The sequence below is a fragment of the Medicago sativa genome, chromosome 5 (assembly GCF_051527215.1).
Source record: "Medicago sativa cultivar Bolivia chromosome 5, Bolivia_mono, whole genome shotgun sequence".
NCBI lineage: Eukaryota > Viridiplantae > Streptophyta > Magnoliopsida > Fabales > Fabaceae > Medicago > Medicago sativa.
In genome coordinates, this window is record NC_140753.1 from 43,046,168 (window position 1) to 43,070,781 (window position 24,614).

General features: G+C 36.3%; 1 protein-coding gene, 1 non-coding gene and 1 pseudogene across 2 annotated transcripts; 2 read left to right on the forward strand and 1 right to left on the reverse strand.

Moving 5' to 3' along the window:
* Nucleotides 1-14,171: 14,171 nt before the first annotated feature.
* On the forward strand, nucleotides 14,172-14,987 carry LOC146922268 (uncharacterized). The gene is made up of 3 exons (XM_085711506.1): nucleotides 14,172-14,369; nucleotides 14,462-14,846; nucleotides 14,929-14,987. The coding sequence occupies exons 1-3, from the start codon at nucleotides 14,172-14,174 to the stop codon at nucleotides 14,985-14,987; spliced, it is 642 nt and encodes a 213-aa protein (XP_085567632.1).
* On the reverse strand, nucleotides 14,537-14,643 carry LOC146922269 (small nucleolar RNA R71). Its single transcript, XR_015013048.1, has one exon. It is a non-coding gene; the product is annotated as a small nucleolar RNA R71 (small nucleolar RNA).
* A 117-nt stretch (nucleotides 14,988-15,104) lies between the features above and the next one.
* On the forward strand, nucleotides 15,105-19,519 carry LOC146922270 (uncharacterized; annotated as a pseudogene).
* The last annotated feature ends 5,095 nt before the right edge of the window (nucleotides 19,520-24,614 follow it).

Sequence of the window (24,614 nt, forward strand, 5' to 3'; positions counted from 1 at the left end):
TTATCAAAACCATTGATTTGTAAAAGAATAGATTTTTAGGGTTTTGAGTCGTCTTCCATGTATTCTACTCTTGTATCATGTTGATGCAGGTTTAGAATCTTTACTGGGTTCCTTCTTGTGTCGTGTTAGATACTTGTTTAGGACTGGGTTTGTGAGTATTGATACTCTTGTGCATCAAACCGAAGTTGTGAAACAAGGTTTGGTTGTTTGTGTTGGAAGGTAACTTCTACTTTTTATTGTGTTTGAGGTCTGATAGGTCACTGGGGCAGTGACTGACCATTAGGATAGTGAGATGGGATCTCAGATCTAGGAGTTCCTAGGTTGAAGTCTAGACGGGTAGGTCCTAGGTCATATAGTGTAAATGAGGAGTTTGCTGAGAGCTATTGAATATGGACTACACTAGTGGATTTCCTTCCTGGCTTGGTAGGCCCCAGATGTAAGCGTGTTGTGCTGAACTGGGTCAACAAACACTCTGTGCCTTTTACTTCCCTGTCGTTTATTTTTCTGTTTGTTTATGCTTACTGCTAGAATGATGTTGAAACATTAAACGCAACATCTGCTTTCTGCAGATCTGGATCTGAAACATCACATAAAAACAGCTGATAACTAATGCGCTAAAATTCTATATCTGTTATATTTGCCTTGATCTGTCTGTTTTCTGCTAGCTAGATGTTAAAACATTTTATTCGACATTCTGATCATAACATCGTATAAAACACATGAAAGCTAGTCTAGCGGAATTTCAGTATTTTCTTAATTCTTTTTTATTGATAAGTTTTGATATTATCTATTTTATGACATTGTTTCTGGTGCTTTGAGTATGAACCAATTTGGATAAGGAAATTGACCCTTACATTAATATAATGTTGTAGGTACCAAAGATGATATATGAAGTTTGATGTGTGATGAAAGCGTACGCGGGGACAAAAATTGGGTTTTTGATTAAATTGTAATTTTAGAAGTAATTTTGAAGGACATTTAGTTTAAGAATTTTTATTAAATTATGTAAAGAATTTTGTATAGGTTTTGCTAGAATATATATTATTGATGAAATAAATAAATAGTAGTGTTTTTCAGAAAAAGAAAATGATTTAGACGTAATGTCTTGGATCAAAATTCGGGGCGTTACAGTTATGATGAAGAGTTCCACAGAAGAATTATGATGAATGAATGTAAATTGTTGTTGAAAGAGTAAAACTAAGGGAACCTAGTTTAGAGATTAGAGATTAGAGTTAAGAACTTGACCCTGAAAGAGTGTAAAATTGGATAGGTGAAGAAGGAATCAACGCCCAATCAGTAGGGTAACCCTAGAGTGATGGTTATGGATGATTTGGGTGTGTTGGGATTTAGTTAAGTGATTTAAAAGTGATTAATTGGTGAAAAGTGCATTTTTGATTGATATTTATTGACTGTCTGTCATCCAAAAGCGGGTCGCGATTAGACAAGTGTACCAAATCGTTACCAAGTAATAAAGTGATAAGTAGAGTATCGTATCCACAAAGATTGTCGTTTCGTCCAAACAATTCGCGTTACTTATTTTTAGTTTGACGATATAATAAAAGAGTAAAGGGTTAGAGAGTTGCAATTTTATCGGTTTGCAACATAGCAAGTTTACCTGTTTTTGGTTGCAAAAAGTAAGCAGCGGTTAGGATTCTTCGAATCCCCCTATTTATATTTTTGGATATTAAATAATAGTAATGTCGCGTTTATTTATCTTAGGTAGACTATACAAGTGATGAGGTCGTTGGGACGTGACTAACCTAATAGGTCGGAAGCTGCACCTGCTGATCACACCATGATCCTTACGTGTGGGGTATATACTTCTCGATTAACTAGGTTTATCCCTCCAATGTATGGTTCCACCTACTGGTCACACAGTGATCCTTACGTGTGGGGTCTTACAACCTCAAAGGTAATTGAAAACATAGACTTTATGTTGGCTTTCCACCATTTCCCAAGGCAATGAAGGCCAGGTTCCTTAGGTCTATCCATCTACGAATCGTAAAACACTCATAGCACACTCTCTCTCGCACTTAATAGTTCTACAAACGGGCAACACTATCAGCGTCTACCTTACCAAGGGTTTAAGAGAATGGTTCTACTACAGTACGATTATTTCCTTCAAGCAGACACTTGTTTCCTTGTGTATTTAACTAGTTACCTCCTAGGTTCAACAAATTTTACTCAATATTAGTAATGTCACCTGTAACACCCCGTTTTCCCAACGTAAAAATTTCATAGCAATTATAAGAGTTTTTCATCACAAAACGGAATATCACATTTCTTAAAAATCATAAATGGAATAAATTAATATTTATCCTTCGAAATTCAATCAACAATTAATTAATACTTTGCAGTGGAATTATTCATCATCTAAAATAGTCTTTGGCACGAAGGCCTCATCATAAAAGTCTCATAAATAGTCTAAAACATAATAATTAGTTCAAATCCAAAAACTTCATTATAAATCTATTAAAACAATACGTAAGGAATATAAACAATGTCAAAACTCCCATCCCGTTACGTATCAGAGCACCTAAAGACACACTGTGAGGAGTCCACTCACGACCACGCCTAATCTTAATTACCTGCAAGTTACCCATACGAAGAGCAACATTTTCAAGCATAACGGGTGAGATTTCACAAACAACAATATTAAGCATATAATTCATCAATCACATTTAACAACTTAAACTTCATTAACTAGTATCATTAATCTTCCTACATTAGACATAAACTTCATCTTATATTATCATAGTAAATAATCATAAACATCATATATCATCTTAATCATAACATCATATATATCATCATAAATATCACAAACATCATCACATATCATCATTAGTAAACATGTAGCATCTTATCATAAATCACATAGCATCATATCATAAATCACACAACATCATATCATAAATCACATATCATCTTATCATAAACAACTTCATAATCAATCATCATAAGCAACTTCATAATCAATCATCATAAACATCATAATCATTCATCATCTTTAGCATCATAATCATTCATAAAGCACTTCATTAATAGCTCATCAACTTGACATCTTAACAAATCGAAAACTTGACATCTTAACATCTTAACATCTTAACAACTCGACAACTTGACATCTTAACATCTTAACAACTTCGACTCGACTATGCAACTTCAACTTCTCAAATCATCTTGACAAATGCAAATGCATGTGGTACCATTCTAGGGCATAAGCCCTCATCGTCGTTGAGCATAAATATACTTCTAAGGCATAAGCCCTCATCGTCGTTGAGCAAAAGCTCCTAGGGCATAAGCCCATATCGTCGTTGAGCAAAAGCTCCTAGGGCATGAGCCCTCATCTTTAAATGAGTATGCATGGACTCAACATCTTACGTCTTAGAAACTTCATGAACATCTTATAACTCCTTGACTTAGACCGACACTTACATCTTAATAAAGATCAACAACAACATATGCAGCACTTATAAATTCATTTCATATCAGCATCACAACATAACAGTATCAAATGATAATAATAGCATCTTAAGCATCACATCAACATAAGCATCATAATAACACATAATGCATATACAATTATATATATCATCAGTAACAACATTAAATCATCTTATAACAACTTCACATATCATCATTAATATTATATTCAAACATCAACAATTCATCATATAACATCGTATTCAAACATCAACAATTCATCATATATCATCGTATTCAAGTATCAACAATTCATCATGCATCTTTGTAAGGACATAAATAATCATGCACAACATATTTTCATGTCAAACCAAGGCTACTGGACAGATATCACAATTATCAACAACTTTCATGTTTACAACAAAGATCAATTCAAAACAGAAACATATGAACAAAACGCAAAAACATGGAACAGAGAATGTTGTCACTGTGCAATTTCGCTAAGACCTTCTTGTAGTATTTTCATCATAACTCAAAGACCAAAGATCATTTTCACGTAAAACCAAAACCACTGGAAAGCTAACAAAATTATCTAAAACTTTCATGTTTACGCCTACAACCAATTCGGAAAAGTTGTGCCAAAAGTCCATAAAAATTCAATGTGACCTACGTGCAGTAATTTGACCATAACTCAAGTTCTATAAATCCTTTTGAAGTCAAACCAACGACATTAGAAAGCTAACATGCATACCTACAACTTTCGTGTTTACACCTAAAGCCAATTCAAAACTGAAATGTGTGAAAAAGATGCAAAAACATGAAATAGAGAATGCTGTCAGAGATAGCTCTCGGGAAAACTCCATTTTTCATCCCAAAATCCCAATTTTGAATCCCATAAGCCCAAATTTGGTCCCAAAGTTTGTTTAAACGTTTCTAAACATGAAAAGACACCCAAATCCATATAAAACTTGAACTAAAACACCCTTTCAACAAAAATCACCATTTGACCCATTTTTCATGAAAACCTTCCAGAACAACATAAATTCACTTCAAGCTCTATGATTATGATTACCCATGGATTATCTAAGGCATGTACACAATTTCTACATCAATCTAACAACTTCTCATCATCTAATCATCAATTCTCTCTTAGAACCCTAATTCGCAAATTCTCACAAACTAATCCTAGAACATGTTAATTGCAAATTCAGAATTACAGACTTAATATTACCGAATGATAGTCTCACCCTTACCTTAGAATTATCAATTGTCAGCCCTTCTCTTGGTTCTTCTCTCCTCTTGTTCTCTTCTCTCTAAACCTTGTTTTCTCCAAATCCTTGTTTTTTTTTTTGCATATGTTAGTCTTTCAACCTAATATCTCCTCTATTTATAATACTAACTTCTCTTCTTAAATCTAATTAGGCCCAATAACTCTCTTCTTTCAGCCCCCAAATCTACTTATTCTAATAATTATATTTCTCCACTAAATATATTCTTCCACTAAATATATTCTCTCACTAAATATATTCTTCCACTAAATATATTCTCCCACTTAATAATATTCATACACCAAATAACATATATATTATACTAGTAAATACCAGCGTATAACATAACAAAATATCCTTCATCAAAATAAGTCGACTAAATTATAAAAAGACATCTAATCTCAATGAAATAATAAATAATATAAGTAGGGCGTTACAACTCTACTCCCTTAAAAGAATTCCGTCCTCGAAATTCAAAGCACAAGAGAAAAATGAATTTAATTATTGCATAAATATCTTAAACAATATATAACAAAATAGTAACTTCAAACATACACAAAAACCACATTAAAGTTAGTTAGTCAAACATGACCACATAATAAAACATAACCGTTAATTAGAAAACACAACGACGGTATTCAACCGTCACACGACACAACGACTCATCTACTTGGCCGGACGGACCGACCTGCTCTGATACCAATTGTAACACCCCGTTTTCCCAACGTAAAAATTTCATAACAATTATTAGAGTTTTTCATCACAAAACGGAATGTCACATTTCTTAAAAATCATAAATGGATTAAATTAATATTTATCCTTCGAAATTCAATCAACAATTAATTAATACTTTGCAGCGGAATTATTCATCATCTAAAATTGTCTTTGGCACAAAGGCCTCATCATAAAATTCTCATAAATAGTCTAAAACATAAGAATTAGTTCAAATCCAACAACTTCATTATAAATATCTTAAAACAATACGTAAGGAATAGAAACAATGTCAAAACTCCCATCCCGTTACGTATCAGAGCACTTAAAGACACACTTTGAGGAGTCCACTCACGACCATGCCTAATCTTGATTACCTGCAAGTTATCCATACGAAGAGCAACATTTTCAAGCAGAAAGGGTGAGATTTAACAAACAACAATATTAAGCATATAATTCATCAATCACATTTAACAACATAAACTTCATTAACTAGTATCATTAATCTTCCTACATTAGTCATAAACTTCATCTTATATTATCATAATAAATAATCATAAACATCATATATCATCTTAATCATAACATCATATATATCATCATAAATATCACAAACATCATTACATATCATCATAAATCACATAGCATCATATCATAAATCACATAGCATCATATCATAAATCACATAGCATCTTATCATAAACAACTTCATAATCAATCATCATAAGCAACTTCATAATCAATCATCATAAACATCATAATCATTCATCATCTTAAGCATCATAATCATTCATAAAGCACTTCATTAATAGCTCATCAACTTGACATCTTAACATCTTAATAACTCGACAACTTGACATCTTGACATCTTAACAACTTCGACTCGACTATGCAACTTCAACTTCTCAAATCATCTTGACAAATGCAAATGCATGTGGTACCATTCTAGGGCATAAGCCCTCATCGTCGTTGAGCATAAATATACTCCTAGGGAATAAGCTCTCATCGTCGTTGAGCAAAAGCTCCTAGAGCATGAGCCCTCATCGTCGTTGAGCAAAAGCTCCTAGGGCATGAGCCCTCATCTTTAAATGAGTATGCATGGACTCAACATCTTACGTCTTAGAAACTTCATGAACATCTTATAACTCCTTGACTTAGACTGACACTTACATCTTAATAAAGATCAACAACAATATATGCAGCACTTATAAATTCATTTCATATCAGCATCACAACATAACAGTATCAAATGATAATAATAACATCTTAAGCATCACATCAACATAAGCATCATAATAACACATAATGCATATACGATTATATATATCATCAGTAACAACATTAAATCATATTATAACAACTTCACATATCATCATTAATATTATATTCAAACATCAACAATTCATCATATAACATCGTATTCAAACATCAATAATTCATCATATATCATCGTATTCAAGTATCAACAATTCATCATGCATCTTTGTAAGGACATAAATAATCATGCACACCATATTTTCATGTCAAACCAAGGCTACTGGAAAGATATCACAATTATCAACAACTTTCATGTTTACAACAAAGATCAATTCAAAATAGAAACATATGAACAAAACGCAAAAACATGAAACATAGAACGTTGTCACTGTGCAATTTTGCTAAGACCTCATTGTAGTATTTTCATCACAACTGAAAGACAAAACATCATTTTAACGTCAAATCAAAGCCACTGGAAAGCTAACAAAATTATCTAAAACTTTCATGTTTACGCCTAAGACCAATTCTGTACCGATCAATACCAATTTTCATTTTAAATTCGGAAAAGTTGTGCCGAAAGTCCATAAAAATTCACTGTGACGTACGTGCAGTAATTTGACCATAACTCAAGTTCTATATTTCCTTTTGAAGTCAAACCTACGGCATTAGAAAGCTAACATCCATACCTACAACATTCGTGTTTACACCTAAAGCCAAATCAAAACTGAAATGTGTGAAAAAGATGCAAAAACATGAAATAGAGAATGCTGTCAGAGATAGCTCTCGGGAAAACTCCATTTTTCATCCCAAAATCCCAATTTTGAATCCCCTAAGCCTAAATTTGGTCCCAAAGTTTGTTTAAACGTTTCTAAACATGAAAAGACACCCAAATCCATATAAAACTTGAACTGAAACACCCTTTCAACAAAAATCACCATTTGACCCATTTTTCATGAAAACCTTCAAGAACAACATAAATTCACTTCAAGCTCTATGATTATGATTACCCATGGATTATCTAAGGTCTGCACACAATTTCTACATCAATCTAACAACTTCTCATCATCTAATCATCAATTCTCTCTCAGAACCCTAATTCGCAAATTCTCACAAACTAATCCTAGAACATGTTAATTGCAAATTCAGAATTACAGGCTTAATATTACCGAATGATAGTCTCACCCTTACCTTAGAATTATCGATTGCCAGCCTTTCTCTTGGTTCTTCTCTCCTCTTGTTCTCTTCTCTCTAAACCTTGTTTTCTCCAAATCCTTGTTTTTTTTGCATATGTTAGTCTTTCAATCTAATATCTCCTCTATTTATAATACTAACTTCTCTTCTTAAATCTAATTAGGTCCAATAACTCTCTTCTTTCTATTTCAGCCCCCAAATCTACTTATTCTAATAATTATATTTCTCCACTAAATATATTTCTCCACTAAATATATTCTTCCACTAAATATATTCTCTCACTAAATATATTCTTCCACTAAATATATTCTCCCACTAAATAATATTCATACACCAAATAACATATATATTATACTAGTAAATACCAGCGTATAACATAACAAAATATCATTCATCAAAATAAGTCGACTAAATTATAAAAAGACATCTAATCTCAATAAAATAATAAATAATAAAAGTAGGGCGTTACATCACCTCCTAAGTACTTACTACTAGGGTCAACTCGCTTTCGGTATCTTTCGCTAGTTATAATTAATTATTTCCTAAACAAATAAATATTAGTATCAAGATATAAGTGTCATGATAGTAATATCAATATTAGGCCTTGTCACAACCTATGTACCTAATCTAGGGTTGCTTTACTATAGAATTAAACTAAATTCCTAATAAAACTTAATAGCGAACAAAAGATAAATAAAATAAAATGACATTAAATTAAATAAATATCCAACAAAAATAAACAGAGGTTCATCTTAGAACTCTAACCTAAAAATAATTAGTTACACATGGTAACTAAAAACAAATTACTAAAGATAAAAACATACCCTAGAAAATCAAGGTGAAGATAGAAACTCCTTCGAAGCTCTAGAATTTCCTCCTCTTAAATTGCTCCAGTTCTGAACGAAAAATTCTGAATGAGGAAGATTGGTATTTATACTGAGAGTTTCTACCTGAGTTTGGGCTAAAAGTGCAGGCTTTACCTACAAAAAAAGCAGGAAATGAAGCTTGCGCCCCGCGCATTTTGGATGCACGAGGCACATGCACAGTGTGCCTAGCGCATGTGAGTGTAGGCATAACCATGCCCCAGGCGCATGGTTTGTAAATACCATGCCCTAGGCACATGGTGAATGTGCTAGGCGCATGACACTCATTTCCAAGCCCAGTTTCTCCAATTTTATGTCGTTTTAGGTCTTCGTCTTCAAATAACTTGCCTCACAACTTGGAAACATGATTCCTCCCTCTTGTAAGTCTCCGAAGGCCTCTTGAATCTTCAATCTTGGTCTTTCTAAGTCTTCACAAATCTTCGGATATTCTTGATTAGCCGATTTGCATGATTTCTTCGTGAATTACTTCAAAAACCCCCTAAAATTGCTATGTTTCGGGAAAACTAGAATTACAGACTCAAATATAGAAAACATTACAAAAGTCCCAAAATCATAGGCAATCGTTCTAATACTCCTTCTTTTTGCTGCTAAAACCTACTGAAAATAACTTAAAAAACATGTTAAGAATAACGTAAGATGACCTGTCATCACAACCCCCAACTTAAATTGTTGCTTGTCCTCAAGTAACGAAAGAAAAACATAATTTACTCTTTGCATTTTCTTTAGGAAAAACATACCTTTCCGGGAGTTTTACTTAGGAATCATTCATCACATTTATAGCAAAGCAGCAACTAACTTACCACGGTACATTCAAGTGGGTCTGGCTCGGCGAAAGTAACCTATATTCTTAGCCATACTCTTTTCTATTATGCACGTATGTATCTCCAAATCTCAACACAAACACTCCTGTCGCCAATTCCAAATCATGAGTAGGATAATTTTCTGTATTTTATGAAAGATGTAATTTGGAAAGCTTACGTTCTCTAAGACGATTATTGTTGATGATGATTATGATGATTATGATGAGGATGATTTATGTTGATGAATTCTTACATGCAATTGGTGGCGAATTTGATGGTGTGTGCATGTATTGAAAAAAATGTTGATGTCGATTGTTGATGATTTATTGTGTGAACATATGCATTGTCGGGTCATATGTTCATGCATTCATAATCGGATATTTATATCCATATTGGCGACGACCGGATATTTATATCCATATTGGCAATGACTCGAATACTTTGTATTCATATTTGCGATGAAAATGATACAGATGTATCTTGAGGTGACGACCTTGGTGACGACCGGTACCACATGCATATAGAGTCGTGTCTAGACGCATTGCATAACTTCACAGGTGTCATACTTGCTTATGTGCTTGGTGAATGACTGCATTGGGGACTTTTTTTATACTTGGTGAAAATTGTTGAATATGTGAAGATGTGAAATTGTACTTGTGTATTATTGTATTTGTAAGCTTGGTGAATATTATTGTTGTTGAGTCGCTTAAATCATTTGAAACTAATTATTTCGTTCACTATCACTTGATTATGTTTTGATTATGAAATGTGAACTAACCCCCAGTGATCATTTGGTTGACCGCGGGCGGCTTCCAATCGCTCACTGTCTATCCCCGTAAACACGGGAATCACTATCGCCTACGGCGGCTACGCAGGGACTTAGAGACTGGCATCCGATCCCCAATTCCTGTTCACCCCGGATGATTGTGTTGGGTGAATTGTGACCTCAGCAAACTCTGGACAAGGATGTCCGACTCTAAAAGCTTACTCCAAGCCTCAATCTTGATTGTCCTTGAACCTAGACCATGGAAGTATGGTTATAGTCCCATTCCATTAGTGGGATCCATAGCCTACGGGTCTTTCCCAAGCGGCGCATTAAAAAGGGCTGGCCCGTCAAACGTCTGGTTCCTTCGCGAACGAAGTTCCTGAACGCTTCTTTCTCAAGTGACCCTGACTCGCCAAGTCAGTAGCCTTTCTTTTATGCGGAAAGCATCAATTCGCGCTCTTGGATGAGACCCTCCTCCTAGATTCCAGAGCACGAATGTTGCCCCGGAGCTCTTGTTCTCTTCAAAGCAAGCAAGACCGGCGAAGGGTTAAAGCGATTCTTTTGTAAAGAGTTTTCGTTGAAGTGAGCTCAGGTCGGCGTGCAGGAATAGTTTGCTTTAGCTTGGTGAGTTACTGGAGTAGCTTTGGAGCTACCTCATTTTGCTTTTGGAGTCTTAGAGTCAGGCTCTGATTTAGGGGTGTTTGTCTGTTTATTTACACTCATGACTTGTTGAGATTTTATTCACTCGGTATGTTGAGTTGAGATTTTATATTTGATGTTGTATTGAGATTTATATGACATGGCTACTTGGAGATTTTTTATTTTAGCTAATGATGAGATGTTATTATTATTCCGCTGCAATGTTTGAGAAAATTATCTATGCATGTTGAACTTATAGAAGAAGTAGCATCTAAATCCTTTGCATGATTTGTATTATTTGTGTAATTTATCGCTTTAAGGGTTTAGGATGTTACACCGACTATCAATAGGTTGTCTCCTATTCAGCTGTTATTTTAAGTCATTAGCTTGACGAAATAGGTTGTCTCCTATTCAACGCTTGTTTAGCGTCCTGAGCCTGACAGATATGTCTAACTTGTGTTTGGGTGCCCCCAGTCCTTCACGCTCCTTGATTTCATCCTCCTCCTCAACCTTCAGGTTGGGTTCTTCCTTAGGCACACCATCCTGCTTAGAGCAACGGTATTGTCCAGAAACTTTGTAGGTGATGTAGTCTTCTCTTGATCTGATGATAATTTCCCCCTTGATCTACGTTTATTATAGCCGGGGCAATGGCGAGAAAAGGTATCCCCAAGATCATTTGAATTATATCTAATCCCCTCATTTCCATAACTACTACCTCAATATGGAAAGTGAATCCATCGATGTCAATATCCACAGTCTTTGTTACACCTTCAGCATTGTTGAGAGAACCATCGGCAAGTCCTATTCTTACTTCGCAAGGCTTCAACTCCAATCCTCTGATCTTATTGAATAGTGATAGTGACACCATATTTGCGCTAGATCCGACATAGAATCCCTTGATGGTAACTAGTATGCTAAAACATCTGGGGTCTTCCTTTTTCTTCGGAGGCTCGTCATCATGTTTCTTGCGATCTTCTGTGGTAATAGCGACCATCTTTTCATGAAGTGGTTTACCGGTGGGTGAGAATAAGTAATCCAAAAGGTTGTTCCAACATTGGTTCATGGTCACCTTCCTGGTTTGTAAGATATCCCTGAGAGTGGACCATTCTTTCACCATATGTTTCAATGCTTATGTGACCTTGCTTTCAGTTGTCAGAAGATCAATCTCTTTCACTTCATCCTTTTCCACTTTCATCATTTTGCAAGTTTCATTCCTGGGATTATCTAGAGTTGTTTCGGAAAATTATGTTCTTGTAGCATTTGCAAATTCAGTAGAAAGTTGTCCCATCTGAACTTATAGGTTCTTCACAACAATTTCGTTCCACTTTTGCATCTCTTCGACCTCCTTAGTTAGTCTTTCAAGTTGCCCTTGGGTATTCTTCATACCTTGAGAGAATATCTCTTCTAGACTTTGCCTTGGTTGTTGTTGTTGAGTTCCTTTGGGGAGGGGAGTTTGTCTGTGGTGGTTGTAGAACATTGTTGCTTCGATAAGAAAAGTTTGGATGTTCTGCCCAACCTGGATTGTAAGTGTTTGAGTATTGATTCCTCTGCTGTCTATTATAATTTCCCATATACTTCACATGTTCTTCTGAAAACCCCAAACTTGTTGGTATGCATGCACCACTTTCATGAGCTTGTTCACATATGACTTTTGCAGATAGTTGTGCAACTTCATGAGCTTCCAACCTTTTTGCTAAAGTTTCTAGTTGTAGTATCAATACTTATGTGATCAGATCTTCCAATTTTCTACTTGGGAATATGAAATCTTTCATTTGAGACATTGATTCGCACCAAGCCAACAAATTATCACATGTAAGTAATCCCCTAGTTCACAATTTGATTTTTGGTTTATAAACCTAATAATTCCCATATAGGCATTTTTGGATGTGTTGTAGATATTTCAATTGCTCCATGATGAGTCATAATTTAGTCTAATTTAATGCATTATTTAGTCTAGTTTTATTAAATATTTGATTTTATTTTATTGCAAATTTATTTCCTTTTTGAATCTTTTACTTCAAATTGCTTTTTATTTTATTTCAGGAACGAATATATGGTGGAAGGTGTATTGGAGAAAAAGAAAGGACTGGAGCAAATACAGTGCGAAAATTCGAAGATACGAGACAAAAATATGTCTCCACCGTGCCACCCTCCAGACCATCTTTTGCTGCTTTTCTTCAAGCCCGAGTTTCCCTGTTGCAGCTTTACTGATTTGCCCTTATAGTTGCTTAGATTTTAAGTCAATTGTAATGCTATAAATAGAGTAGCATTCCATCATAAACATTCACCTTTTCTTAGAATTTTTTCAGTACAATTATTTTAATAAAATTCTTTTCTTCCTTTTATTTCTTTCTCGCAATTTATTTTATTGTCTTCTCTCTTCTTCCCCCATGTCTACGATGAACATGAGTGAGTAGACTTCTCTTGTCTTGGGATTGTTGGATAAGTCTAATGACGTAATCTGGATCAAATCAAGCCTTAAACCCTAATCTTAAGTAACCTTAATTTATAATCTAGATTCACCGTTTTAACATGAATTAACCATTATCAAACTGTAGAAGCGAAAGTGGAGGGTTTGATAATTGTTAATTCATTATTCCAAAAATCAATTCATAAAACGAAAGTGGAGTTTTGATATTCGAACAAGTGAATCTAGACAAGGATTGCAAAACATGAAAATAGTCTAGCAAACCTTGAGACATATAAAGTTTCGAGCTTCAAGGATTCCAAAGGCAATCACCCATGAAAATAGGTGTGGTTGTTGGAGGAACACACTCACTGAGACCGAAAGGAGATGTGATAGGCTAAAGAGAAACTTGTCTTTATAAATTAAGCCCAACGTAAGGTTATAAGTTTAAGGCTTGTTTGTGAAAAGATTCGTTATTACGACAAACCAATAATCCCAAGGCTCTTTTATATTATTGTTATTTACCTTCAGCAACTAAACCTCCTTTTTACAAACTTTCTTCTCCTCTAATCATTCTTTTAAAGTTAATTAGATTGAACAACTCCCTAGCGGAACGATACTCTATTTTACTACTATTACTTCGACAGACCGTGCACTTGCGGTTTGGCCTATCAAGTTTTTGGCGCCGTTGCCGGGCAGTTAACTAATTTAATTAACTTTTCTTTAGTGATTAGATTTCTCTCTTCTTTTTCTTTTCTTTTTTTTATTTTATTTTTTATTATTCACCATTAACTTCTTGGAAAGCACAAAAATAATACCGACATGGCTGAAAAACGTGCTCTTAAAGAATACGTGACTCCTTCAACGGAAGAGCCATATGCTATTATCGTGTATCCAACGGTTGAGGGTGAAGACTTTGAAATTAAGCCTGCCCAACTTAAGATGGTGCAGCAATATTATTTTTCGGGATCCCCCGATGAGGATCCCAATCTCCATATCTCAACTTTTTGGCGGCTCACTGTAACATACAAGGAAAACCAAGAAGCTTTAAGACTGCATCTCTTCCCTTTTTCTCTAAAAGACAAGGCTCTTACTTGGTTCCATTCCCTAAGAGTTGGCTCCATCACCTCATGGGACCAAATGAAGCGAGAATTTCTCATCCGTTTCTTTCCCCATCAACAATCGGCCGACTAAGGGCAAGGCTTTTCCAATTCACTCAAAAAGAAGGGGAATCTCTTCATGATTCATGGGAGCGCTTCAAGGAAATGCTTAAACTTTTCCCCCTCCATGGATTAGAGGAATGGTTAATTATCCACACTTTTTACAATGGTTTGTCATATGCTACTAAAATCTCTGTTGATGCAGCTGCAGGTGGTGCTCTAATGAACAAGAACTTCGAAACAGCTTATGCCTTGATTGAAGACATGGCTCGAAATCTCTTTCTATGGACCGACGAAGAGGTCGTTACAAAGTCTTCATCCCCCAAAAGGAGGGCAGGTATGTACGAAGTCTCTAACTATGATCACCTTGCTTCTAAGATTGATGCACTAACCCACAAATTTGAAAAACTGAATGTTAGTGCTAGCACCTCTACTTCTACACCCTTCTCTTGTAAAATATGTGGTGAATGCAAACTAGGTAGTGTTGAACAAATAAATTTTATTCAAAACAACCAAGGGGTAAGTTTTAACCAAAGCCTTAATAAATCCGAACAGCTCAAGGAGCTTATGGAATGTTCAAAAAGTCACTCAAAAGTCTAATCTTGAACTTTTAATGGAAAATTATCTTTTTAATCAATCCGAACAGCTCAAGGAGCTTATGGATCAAACTAGACTTTTGAATGACTCTCTTGCTACGCTTACATCAAAAGTAGACTCTATTTCCTCTCACAACAAAATCTTAGAGACTCAACTCTCCCAAGTTGCCCAAGAAATTTGCCAACCTAAAATGAACGCTGTTACACTTAGGAGTGGTAAGCAACTAGAGGACCCCTTAAGAGTCAAGCCTAATGAGGTTGAGAAAGAGATTAGTGAACCACAAGGTGAGAAAACTAGGTAAAAGGGCGAAAAACCACAAAGTGAGGAAGCTACACCACCCCCTTTCAAACCAAAAATTCCTTTCCCTCAGAGATTTGCCAAGTCTAAGCTTGATGAGCAATTTAAAAAGTTCATTGAAATGATGAATAAAATCTACATTGATGTTCCCTTCACTGATGTCCTAACTCAGATGCCTACCTATGCTAAATTTTTAAAAGAAATTCTTTCAAAAAAGAGGAAAATTGAGGAGAGTGAAACGGTGAACCTTACGGAAGAATGTAGTGCCATCATCCAAAATAAATTGCCACCAAAGCTTAAAGATCCAGGAAGTTTCTCCATACCCTGTGTCATAGGCCCTGAAATAGTAAAAAAGGCAATGTGTGACTTAGGAGCTAGTGTCAGTTTAATGCATTTATCTCTTTATGAAAGGTTGGGATTGGGGGAACTTAAGTCAACAAGAATGACCCTACAATTAGCAGACCGTTCCATTAAGTATCCAGCTGGAATCATAGAGGATGTCCCTGTCAAGGTAGGAGAAATATATGTCCCTGCAGATTTTGTTGTGATGGACATAGAGGAGGATAACCAAGTACCAATACTTTTAGGAAGGCCCTTCCTTGCTACCGCTGGAGCTATAATTGATGTTAAGAATGGTAAGTTAGCATTTAATGTTGATAAGGAAACTGTTGAATTTGAACTTGCTAAATTAATGAAAAATCCTTCCATTAAGGACTCTTGTTGCATGTTAGATATAATTGACCATTGTGTGAAAGAATGCTCATTAGCATCAACTACGCATGATGACTTGGAGGTATGTTTAGTAAAAGATGCAAGTACAAAGTTAGATGGAGATGCCAAAGAGTATGAGAAGTTGTTTAATGAAAATCCTCCTATGGAAGGAATGGGCGTGGAAGAACTAATGGAAGAAGAACCATCTCCTCTACCAAAAGAGGCTCCTACCGAGCTTGAGGTATGAATTCTTGGGCCCTAATTCAACTTACCCTGTTATTGTGAATGCAAAGCTAAATGAGGTTGAAACTGAAAAATTGCTTTATGTCCTCAAGAAGTATCCTAAAGCTATAGGTTATACCATCGATGACATTAAAGGAATAAACCCCTCATTGTGTACAATATAGGATATTACTCGAGGAGGACTATAAGCCCTCCGTTGAACACCAAAGAAGGTTGAACCCTAACATGAAAGAAGTTGTGAAAAAAGAGGTCTTAAAACTCCTAGATGCAGGTGTTATTTACCCAATTTCTGATTCCAAATGGGTTAGCCCGGTTCAAGTAGTGCCTAAAAAGGGTGGTCTCACAGTTATTAAAAATGATAAAAATGAATCCATTGCGACTAGAACCGTCACCGGTTGGAGAATGTGTATTGACTATAGGAAGCTTAACAAAGCAACCCGTAAAGATCACTTTCCACTCCCTTTTATAGACCAAATGTTAAGAATTCACACTTTTGTTACTTAGATGGCTATTCTGGATTCTTCCAAATACCTATTCACCCTAATCACCAAGAGAAAACTACTTTCACATGCCCCTTTGGCACTTTTGCCTATAGGAGAATGCCTTTTGGTCTTTGCAATGCTCCCGCTACTTTTCAAAGATGCATGATGTCTATTTTTTCTGATTTTGTTGAAAATATAATGGAAGTCTTCATGGATGATTTTTCTTTGCATGGATCTAGTTTTGATAATTGTTTGACTAACCTGGAAAAAGTTTTGGAAAGATGTGAACAGGTAAACTTAGTGTTGAATTGGGAGAAGTGTCACTTAATGGTAAGAGAAGGAATTGTCCTAGGATACTTAGTTTCTGAACGGGGTATAGAGGTAGACAAAGAAAAAATTGAAATTATTGAAAAAATGTCTCCTCCTACCTCGGTAAAGGAAGTAAGAAGTTTCCTAGGGCATGCAGGATTTTACCGCTGTTTCATTAAATATTTTTCTTCAATAACTAAGCCACTAACAAGCTTGCTCCTTAAGGATGCAGATTTTGTGTTTGATGATGTATCCCTAAAGGCATTTTGCAGGTTAAAAGAAGCTTTGGTCACTGCCCCAATCATACAACCACCGGATTGGAACTTACCCTTTGAAATAATGTGTAATGCAAGTGACTATGCAGTAGGGGCTGTGTTGGGACAAAGAAAAGACAAGAAGATGCATGCCATTTATTATGCAAGTAAGACCATTGATGGGGCACAGGTAAATTATGCCACAACAGAAAAAGAATTGTTGGCAGTAGTCTATGCTATTGACAAATTTCGGTCATACTTGGTAGGATCAAAAATCATCATTTACACAGATCACTCGGCAATAAAATATTTGTTAAACAAGAAAGATGCCAAGTCGAGGTTGATCCGATGGATTTTGCTCCTCCAAGAATTTGACCTTGAAATAAAAGATAAAAAGGATACCAAAAATGTTGTAGCTGATCACTTGTCCCGCCTTAGGGAAACCAATGAGGATGAGTTGCCCTTGGATGATTCGTTCCCGGATGACCAACTCTTCTTATTGGCACAAACTAACGCACCTTGGTATGCAGATTTTGTTAACTTTCTTGAAGCTGTAGTACTACCACCTAGATTGAGCTACCAACAAAAGAAGAAGTTTTTCCATGACCTCAAACATTACTATTGGGATGAACCTTTCCTTTTCAAAAGAGGCACGGATGGGATCTTCAGAAGATGCATTCCTGAAAACGAGGTAAGTAGTATTCTAAACCATTGCCACTCCTCTTCTTATGGTGGCCACGCCAGTACTCAAAAGACTTCTTTCAAAATTCTCCGATCTGGTTTCTGGTGGCCATCACTTTTCAAAGATGTGCATCAATTCGTTTCTAAATGTGACAAATGTCAACGCACCGGTAACATTACTAAGAGAAATGAAATGCCCTTAAACAACATTCTTGAAGTCGAAATTTTCGATGTATGGGGTGTTGACTTCATAGGACCTTTCCCTTCTTCTTTTGGAAATCAATACATATTGGCGGCAGTTGACTATGTGTCCAAATCGGTTGAGGCCATTGCCTCCCCCACTAATGATGCACATGTGGTGATGAAATTTTTCAAAAAAAACTATTTTTCCAAGGTTTGGAGTGCCAAGGGTTGTAATAAGCGATGGAGGATCCCACTTCATATCTAAACATTTTGAAAAACTTTTACAGAAATATGGAGTAAGACACAAAATTGCTACGCCCTATCACCCAAAAACTAGCGGACAAGTCGAGGTCTCAAATAGACAAATCAAGGCCATTCTTGAAAAAACAGTTTCTAACTCTAGGAATGATTGGTCAAGTAAGCTTGACGATGCTCTTTGGGCTTATCGGACGGCCTACAAGACTCCCATCGGAATGACTCCTTTTAAACTAATCTATGGGAAATCTTGTCACCTTCCGGTTGAGCTCAAGCATAAAGCTTATTGGGCAATAAGAAACCTTAACTTGGATCCATATTTAGCCGGTCAAAAGAGAAAACTTCAATTAAGTGAGTTAGAAGAACTTAGGATAGATGCCTATGAGAATGCCCGTATTTACAAGGAAAGAACAAAAAGGTGGCATGACAAGCATATCCTCAAAAAGGACTTCAAAAGTGGTGATCTTGTGCTGCTCTTTAACTCTAGGATGAAGCTTTTTCCAGGTAAATTAAGGTCAAAATGGTCTGGACCTTTCCAAGTCCGCAAAGTTTACCCTTACGGGGCAGTTGAAATCTTTTCTGAAAGCACCGGATCATTCCAAGTTAATGGCCAGAGGTTAAAGATTTATAATGCAGGAGAAACCGTTGAAGTAGAAACTACTTGGGCTCTTAACGATCCTCCTTGAGAAATAATAATTTTATCTTTCGTCAAGGTAGTGACGGTAAAAGAGCGCTTCGTGGGAGGCAACCCACGCATTTAATTGCTTTTGTTTTGTTCGTTTTCTTTGTTTTAAGTGTTTTGTAGGTAATTGTCCGAGTATGATTCTAGAAGAACTGAAAAATCTGAAGCCCCTAGGACCAGAAGGTTGGCACGGCCCGTGCTAAGGATGGCACGGCCGTGCCAGGTTTTTAAGGAAAAATTGAGGCATGAAGTCAGAATGTTGGCACGGCCCGTGCCAAGGTTGGCACGGCCGTGCCCGATATCTATAGTGGTATAACCTTCAAAATTTTCCATCTTCTTCCTCATTCTCAAACCACAACCCTCTTTCATCTTCTAACCCTCTCTCTAAACCTCCATAAATCTCAACCTTCAAACCTTCATATCTTCCTCAAAACTTAACCAAATCACTCAATTCTTTCACCCAATCAATTCTAAAATTCATCCTAATCAAAACCCTCCCATCAAAAGCATCTTTCATTCACTCAAACCCATAATTCACCAAACCCTTATCTCCATAAACCCTAACCCAAAAACCACAAAATCTTAACCAATCTCCACATCTAAACCCATAAACCTTACTAAAACATCAACCCCAACCCTAACCCACCCTTTTCCATAAAATTCTTCCCAAACCCTAACCTTCACCAAAACTCCAAAGTTAACCCAAGGCAAAGGTCTAATGGCTTCAAGAAGAAGTGGCAAGGAACCAGCAACCTCTTCAGGAGGACCTCCACAAAAGAAAAGAGCACTGGCAAAGAATCATGGCATAATCTTCAAAGATGACACCCAAAAGGCTAGGTATAAAGTACTTATCTCTACACCTTTGCATCCTTGTAGGTATCCTGACTCTCATTCTATGCATGTATTAAGGATTAGGGACAATGTTTTTGATTTGATGAATAGGTTAGGATGGGGTGAGATACTTAAACCTATGAGGGGGTACGAGAACTTCACTTACGAGTTTTTAAGTTCTATCAATTTTAAGAAAGATAAGTTGAATTTCGATGACCCCGATCATAGAGTTTCCTTCCGGCTTTTGAATATTGATTACGAGATGTCACTTGAAAATTTTTGCAATGCAATGGGCTTCGCAAATGCGGGGTTCATCCATAACTCTTGGAATCCAGCTCTAAAGCTGGAAGATTATGACCCTGCTAGCTTTTGGGAAAGCATCACAGGTTTAAATCAATATGTTTCACGCTCCAACAAGGCTAGTAACATTCACAACCCAGTGCTTAGGTACCTTCAAAGAGTAATGGCTTGTACCATTTGGGGTAGGAAGGAAGTAGGAACATGTAGGACGAATGAACTCTTTATGCTTTGGGCTATGCTTAATAATAATCCTGTGAATACTTGTTTTTACATGCTTGACTACCTTACCTCAATAGGAACTAAGCCTAATCTTGTAGCTGATATAGTGGTAGGTGGTGTTATTACATTCATTGCTGGGAAGTTTGGAGTAAGTGAGGAGGAGGGGATAAACCAAATTGAGGGCAACAATAAGCTTAACATAGAGATACTAATCTCTATGAAATTCATTAAGCACCATCCACCTTTGCAATATGCCCTTGCACTCAATGTACCCATTGAATTTTTGCTTCCTAACCAATCTCGGACTAACACCAAGATGGAAGAAAATTTGATATATGTGGATAATGAACAGATACATGAGCACCATGATGAAGGAGAAGGTGCCAACTTGCACCATGAGGGAGAGCACCATGACCATGAAGCCGAAGAGCTAAATAACAATGAAAGATGGGCATGGATGCGAACCGAGGTCGAGAGGATAAACACCGAGCAACAAAGGCAAGGTGTAGAACTTCTGGGGCTAAGAAATGAAGTCCAAAGGGGCAACCGCTTGTCGGAAGAAAACAATGAAATGCTCCGGAGGATGATGCACCAATTCAATCTCCAAGGTCCTCCTTATGGACCTCAATAAATTTTGAGCTTTCCTCTTCCTCTCTTCCCCTATCTCTTTTTCTTCTTCCTCCTCTCTCTCTCTCTCTCTCTCTCTTCTCTTATACTTCCTCTCTTCTTCTTCTACTTCTTCTTATTCTTCTCTTTAATTTTCTTTTCTTTAAATCATTGAGGACAATGCTTCCCCTAAGTGTGGGGGGGCCTAATAAAGTGTCTAGAGTCATAGTGTTTCCAAACTCCCTTGAACTTTATTCTTTTGTTTTGTTTTTATAGTGAAAGGCATGGTTAAGTAGCTTGTTTTTAATGTAAAACATGGCATAAATTTTTTTGTTTTGTCTCTTCTAAAAAGGTTGTTTCTTGTACATGAAAGTGATTTCTTGTGTTTCTTGTGTTCTTGCTATACCCATATCTTGTTTTATTGTGAAAATTCTCCAATGAGAAAAGCACTCGGTTGCAATCTTTGAGTAAATGTATGAGTAGGTATATTAAGGAGCACGTTCTATCTTTAATGTTAACTTAGACCCTTAAAAGTCTTTAGAGTAAAAGTAGTATAAGTTTGTGTTGGAAATTAACCAATTGTGCCTTATTGTTATATTCTCTTAATTGATAAAAGTAAAAAGGGGCGGGAGAATGGCACCAACATGTGGGGGAAAGGATAATCCCTAACTTCCTAATTGTGGTGGTGACTCCCTAATTTGAACTTAAGTTCCAAATCAATTCATCAATGCTAGGGGGAAAGGACAATTACATCCAAAAAGACTTCCTACGCGGAGATGAAATAAAAAATTTTGCAGCACTGCTTAGGGTGATTTTGAATCTAGGGGGAAAGGACAATTACATCCAAAAAGACTTCCTATGAGGATAGATAGCCCCTAAGCACCTGCAGCCCCTTTGTGCTTAAATTGTTAATTTAATTTAATTTTAACCAAATTCCCATCACTCTTATGTGAAATGAAGAAAGGACTTTTCTCGGTTACTTTAGCATTAAGGATAGAACCTGTTCCTCATAACATCTGTCTTATACAGGAGCAAGAAAAAGGTTGGACTGTGATGAGTCATAGATAGTCTTATTTATTGCCTTATTTAGTTTAGTTTTATTTTAGATTTGATTTTATTTTATTGCATTTTATTTTAGTTTAGAATATTTTACTTCAAATTGTGTTTTACTTTATTTTAGGAATAAATATATGGTGGAAGGTGCCTTGGAGCAAAAGAAAGAGGACTGGAACAAATACAGTGCAAGAATACGAAGATACGGGACAAAAATATGTTCCCCCAAACTCAGAAGTTTGGCACGGCCCGTGCCAACATGTGGCACGGCCGTGCCCGTCCCCAGGATGCTCTTTTGCTGCTTTTCTTCGGGCCCAAGTTACCCTGTTGCAGCTTTACCGTTTTATCCCTTTAGTTGCTTAGTTTCTAAGTCGATTGTAAAGCTATAAATAGAGTAGCTTTCCACCATAAAACGATCATCCTTTACTTTGTTTATTTCAATTGCTATTTTAATAAAAGTCTTTATTTTCCCTTTTACTTTCTTTGCAATTTACTTTACTGTTATTTTCTCTCTTCTTCCCCCATGTCTACGATGAACATGAGTGAGTAGACTTCTTCGTCTTGGGATTGTTGGGGAGTCTAATGACTCAATCCTAAACACAACATGTCTAAACCCTAATTTCTATGTAACCCTAATTTCTAATCTAGATTCACCGTCTTAACGTGGATTAACAATTATCAAACTGTGGAAGCGAAAGCGGAGGGTTTGATAATCGCTAATCCATCATCCCAAACATCAATTCATAAAGTGAGAGAGGAGTCTTGATGTTGGAACAAGTGAATCTAGACAATAATTGCAAAACAGTGAAATAGTCTTTGCAATTATTGAGACAAAGAGTAGTTTCAATCCTCTATGCATCTTCTAGTAATCATGTCAGTGAAATAGGCTTGGTTACTAGAAGTAAACTCTCACTGGACTTTCATCGGAATGGTGAGGGGCTAAGGGAAACCGGTCTTTAGAAATTAGTGTGTAAATCATGAAATTAGATGTTTAGGTTTTGTCTAGTGAGGGATTAGTCATTATGATGAACCAATGATCCTAAGGCCCTTTATTATTATTGTTTTTACCTTCAGCAATCAAACTCTCTTTTATTAACTTTCTCTCCTCTAATCATTCACTAAAAGTTAATTAAGTTGAACAACTCCCTAGCGGAACGATAACTCTACTTACTACTATTACTTCGATAGGCCGTGCACTTGCGGTTTGGCCCTATCAAGTTTTTGAAGGTGAGAAAAACACAAGAAGGGGGGTTGAATTGTGTTTTAGAAAAATTCTTCGTTTCTCCTAAAAACTGAACACACTGATCAGAAGCTAAGCGAGACAGCTTCTGAAGTGATAATCAGAATCTAAATGCAGCGGAATAAAACAGAGAGAGAGAGAAGAAGAACGACACAAAGCAATTATACTGGTTCCTTCCACAATCCGGAAGTAGTCCAGTCCCCCTTGCACTTCCAAGGAGATTTCACTATGAGTAATATCTGATTACAAATGCTCAAGCACACAAGCAAGAGACTTCCAATGCTCAAGCACACAAGCAAGAGACTTCCTTTGCTCAAGAACACAATCAAGAGACTTCCTGCTCAAGCACAACTGCAAGAGACTTCCTAACTAAACAAAATTACACAGAAAATTGTTTAAGGTTGAACACTTGATATACAATCAGAGGTGCTCACAATACAAATCAGATACAGACTCAATGGACTTAAGAATTTCTAAGATATGACTTTGAGACACAGAAATTCTAAGTGAATGCAGAACAATTTCAGCAGAGGTTTGGTACTTGTGAAAATCTTGTGAGTCTTTCGTTCAGCGTTCTTGCATTACCAATTCTCTAGGTCTTCACTCCTTTATATAGAGGTGTGAGAGAGACGTTGTGAAATTGCCAGCACACCAAAGAGTCGTTGTTGAAGCTTGATCTTTCACCAATAATCTTTTGCCTGATTTGGCTGTTGTCCTATGAAGAACAAATTTGAAATCCATTCCTTATCCAAAGGAACATCTATGCAGGCGAAACCGTATTCTGGAGCTGTTTTCTTGTCCTGTAGCGCGGACACAAAACAGAGTAGTGGAGAACGTGGTTGTACAATTCGTACAAAGTACAATGTCAACGCTTTCGTCCAAATTGCAAACACACGCCTTCAAACACCTTTGAAATGACCGTTGCAAACTCCACTAATCCTTTGTTTGTGTTTTCGAATCCAATAGACAGCTTTTGCATTGATAATTCTTCAATTCTTGATTCTTTGCAAATCCAGTTGATATTCAGCTTCTGGTGAAATGGCTTCTGATGAGGCAGCTTCTGATGATGCAGCTTCTGATGATATGACTTCTGCAGCTTCTGATGACGCAGCTTCTGATGATGTGGCTTCTGGACCTCTTGTCTTCAGAAGCACTATTCTTC

Bases quoted from the DNA above. Each gene is read 5' to 3' on its own strand.
- LOC146922268 (XM_085711506.1), top strand. From the start codon at position 14,172: ATGGCTGAAAAACGTGCTCTTAAAGAATACGTGACTCCTTCAACGGAA. The intron at 14,370-14,461 runs GTAACATACAAG...CCATTCCCTAAG, and splicing joins CAACTTTTTGGCGGCTCACT to AGTTGGCTCCATCACCTCAT. The intron at 14,847-14,928 runs GTATGTACGAAG...ACTGAATGTTAG, and splicing joins ATCCCCCAAAAGGAGGGCAG to TGCTAGCACCTCTACTTCTA.